At 46.2% G+C, this 3,163-nt stretch overlaps 1 protein-coding gene across 2 annotated transcripts in view; it reads right to left on the bottom strand.

Moving 5' to 3' along the window:
- The window catches only part of ARRDC3 (arrestin domain containing 3), a 13,175-nt gene extending 10,225 nt beyond the window's left edge, over positions 1 to 2,950 (bottom strand). Inside the window, exon 1 of one of the 2 annotated variants that reach the window (XM_010831923.1) lies at positions 2,436 to 2,949. In XM_010831923.1, the coding sequence (XP_010830225.1) occupies positions 2,436 to 2,715 (280 nt within the window). In that variant the 5' untranslated portion in view covers positions 2,716 to 2,949. Of the gene's footprint in view, positions 1 to 2,435 lie in introns of both variants that reach the window. The other variant, XM_010831924.1, reaches the window with a different exon arrangement.
- Between the last annotated feature and the right edge of the window lie 213 nt (positions 2,951 to 3,163).

A 3,163-nucleotide genomic window follows, 5' to 3' on the forward strand; every position in this document is an offset into this window, starting at 1 on the left:
CCTTCGCTGCCCCCGCCCCCATTTCATTTGCGGCAAAGGAAATGGGGGCGGGGGCAGCGAAGGGACGCAAAAGCCCGGTGGTGGGGGGAACAATGGCGGGGGTGGTGGTGACAGGGAATACTTGCCAAGGCCCCTACCAAACCCTCCCTTCGATGTTCGTGTCACTTTCCCCGTCCCGCAGCCTTGGGGGCTCGCTCTCCCCTCAGGGCAAATCAAGGTAGCCCGTCTGGTGACTGCAGAGACCAGGCAACATGCTTTTGTTTCAGCTGCGAGGGGGGACGAGCGTTCAAAGGAGCTTCCTAACAACATCCACCTGAGAAACCTGGAAAATGGGGTCTGGCTAACCCGGCCCACCCAACTTCCCCCGTGAGAGAACTGTCAGCTAAAAAGTTGCGCCCAGGGCCACCTGGCACCTGGAAGGCTTGCCTCTCCTCTCTGTTGAAACCTGAATTCGTCCCTTTCCAGGTCTGCAAGAGGGGTGAGGTGAGCGGGGGAGAATGTTATGTGACAGGAGCCCCGTGCGCTTCCAGAAGCCCGGGCAGGGACTCGAGAAGGGGCGGGGGCAGCGGCTGCTCAGGAGGGACCTTTACCGGCGCACGCCGGTTCCAAGCCTCGCCCCAGCCGGCGAGCCTTCTCTCCCCACCCGCCTGCGCCCAATCCAATCAGAGCCTGGCATCGCCTTAGCAACAGGCTAACAAACCCGGCTCCGCCTATCGCCGGCCGCCCGGGGCGGGGCCTCAGTTACCAGGCTAGTTTGAGAGGTCCCAGTTCTAAAGTCATTGAAACTCTTCCAAGCCGAAGAGCTCGTCCATGCTTGCAGGGGTTGAGGGGTGTCCCGAGGGGTGCAACATAGTGTTCTTTACTATGAAACCGTGGTGCAAGCATTTGAAATTTGTGTTTGTCCCCGTAAGTCGTATTATTATTCTACTTTTACCCCACTGCACACCACAACTCCTTAAAAACCTGTTTCTTCTAACCCATCTTAAAAAAAGCTACCAGTCAAGGAAGGATCAAATACAAACTCCTGGGCGTCCTGTTCAGCCAATACCAGGACTGTCATTAGGCAGTTCCATTTCTTACGACTGTCAGTGCTTGGAGAGATTAACTAGAAATTATTTCAGGATGCAAATGATCTGTATGTAACTGAAAACGCAATTAAAAGACTAATTTCATCTTAATACTTTAAAAATGCATTCATGCTGTAATTCAAAGCACCCTACGTTTCCACACTTGGCCTTAGTTCAATTAGCACTTCCTCATGGGTGTGTATTTTTCAATTAAAAAAAAGTTAAAAACGTGCTCTATTTTTTAAAAAATTTCAACATTCGAACTAAATACTGCATTAAAAAGGAGAAGCACAAAATTACATAACCAGTTTTCACATTATATTCTTCTTGGGCTAGGAATTAAGTCATCGCCACCACCTGACGCGTGTAACCAATCTGCTTAGAGCAGAACAAGCGCCCCTCCTCACCACCCCCCAGAACTGGTCCGAAACAGGATTGAACCGCTTCTAACAAAGGGTGGAAACTTAGAAAAACAAGCTTAGAGTCTCCTATATTTCCACAATGTAACCATTTAAACAATAGATTGGAAATCTCAGGACCCCCTTTCCCTTTGACAACCCTTTATCTTCCTTTTCTAACCAAAAATCAAATCCAATGAGCCGAATACTTTTCAATTCCATTTGACTGGCAGGGGTTTCATTGAATCCACGTTCCAAAGTTCGGCATGGTGCTCGGAAAAGAAAATTTCTGACCCTAAATGGCTTCTAAAACTGATTTTTAACACATTGTCATGATTGGTGCTGTCCTTTAAAATAGAGAACGCCTGATGTAAATTTCTGAAGGAATTGGAAAGAATAGGGAAAAAACACGTGGGGTGTTGATACCATATGTCAAAATAAGCCACAGAAACCCTTTATCAAAGAACTACGGTCAATTCTCTAAAAGTCTTTTGCGTGTCAATATTAAAAAATGAAATACACCTATTAACCCACTTTAAAGTGTTATTCATTGAAGCTTAGTTTTTAAGATGTCAGGTTGCAGCGTATAAGGGAAAAATCTAATATTGGACTGCAGCCTTTAGCAATTCATTTGAAAATATAAAAGTAAAATTACTGAATCGGTTTTAAGCATAATTTATATGTAAGGTTGAAATGGATTCCAAATGCGTATGGCACAAACCAAGCCGGGTATAGAGGTAGTTGAATAAGTGCAGTTTGCAGTCACTTTGCAGATGCCTGCATGCGTTACGGCTTAACACACGATGAATGTCAAGGAGAATCCAAATCTTCTAACTTTGCTAACCTTTATCAAACTGCTATATGTTATGCTAGGAGCAGGATTACATTAACTCAGAAAAATTGAAAAGGTACTTTGCAAAGAAAGGTCTAATAATTTACCAATGTTAAAAAAAAACAAAAAACAACTTACCTCTTTCGTGTCCAATTAAGATGTCTTTATGGTTGAAATATTCTACTTCTTCAGTGTAATTCTGTGTGTAGGCAGTATTGGAGCCGGCGTTTCTCGATTCGGTCCAGCGTACTTTCGCATGTCCTCTTGCATGAATTTTAAGAGATTTTACTCTGATTTCCCCCGTAACTTCTAAATTCACCCTTCCTGAGACTGTATCCCCACTAGAATACACAGGGACATTGCTGTCATTAAGACAGTCAAAGCTTATTGTCAAACTCTTTACCTTTCCCAGCACCATGTTTATAACAAAATCTATAAAAAATATAATGTAAGACAAAAAAGTCAAGATCACATATATGATGTGATCCTCACTTAACACTGATCGATGTCTTTGCCGTGCAAAAAGCTTGCAGGCAGATCAGCGCTTCTTTACGAATAGTTCATTGAGATTTCTTAAAAAGTCGGGGCAGCACAGAGGCTGCTGGCTGCTCCGCGCTTCTGCGAGTCTCAGTGGTCTCCTTACAAAGACGGGCGGCTGGAAGCTGCCAGCTCACTTTAAGAGGAGCTTTGTGAAAAACAACCCCGGTGCGCATGCGCACGCCGCGGCTGCTGTCGGCCCTCCCAGCGCGCCCCCTCCCGCGCCCGGCTCGCTCCCTGGCTCGTTTGCTCGCTCGCGGGTACAGTAGGTGTAAGCCACGGGAGGACGACACTGGGGCTGCCGGGAGGCTGAACCAGACTTCTCTGCA

This window comes from Bison bison, unplaced genomic scaffold, assembly GCF_000754665.1.
Source record: "Bison bison bison isolate TAMUID 2011002044 unplaced genomic scaffold, Bison_UMD1.0 scf7180017864533, whole genome shotgun sequence".
NCBI classification, from domain to species: Eukaryota; Metazoa; Chordata; class Mammalia; order Artiodactyla; family Bovidae; genus Bison; species Bison bison.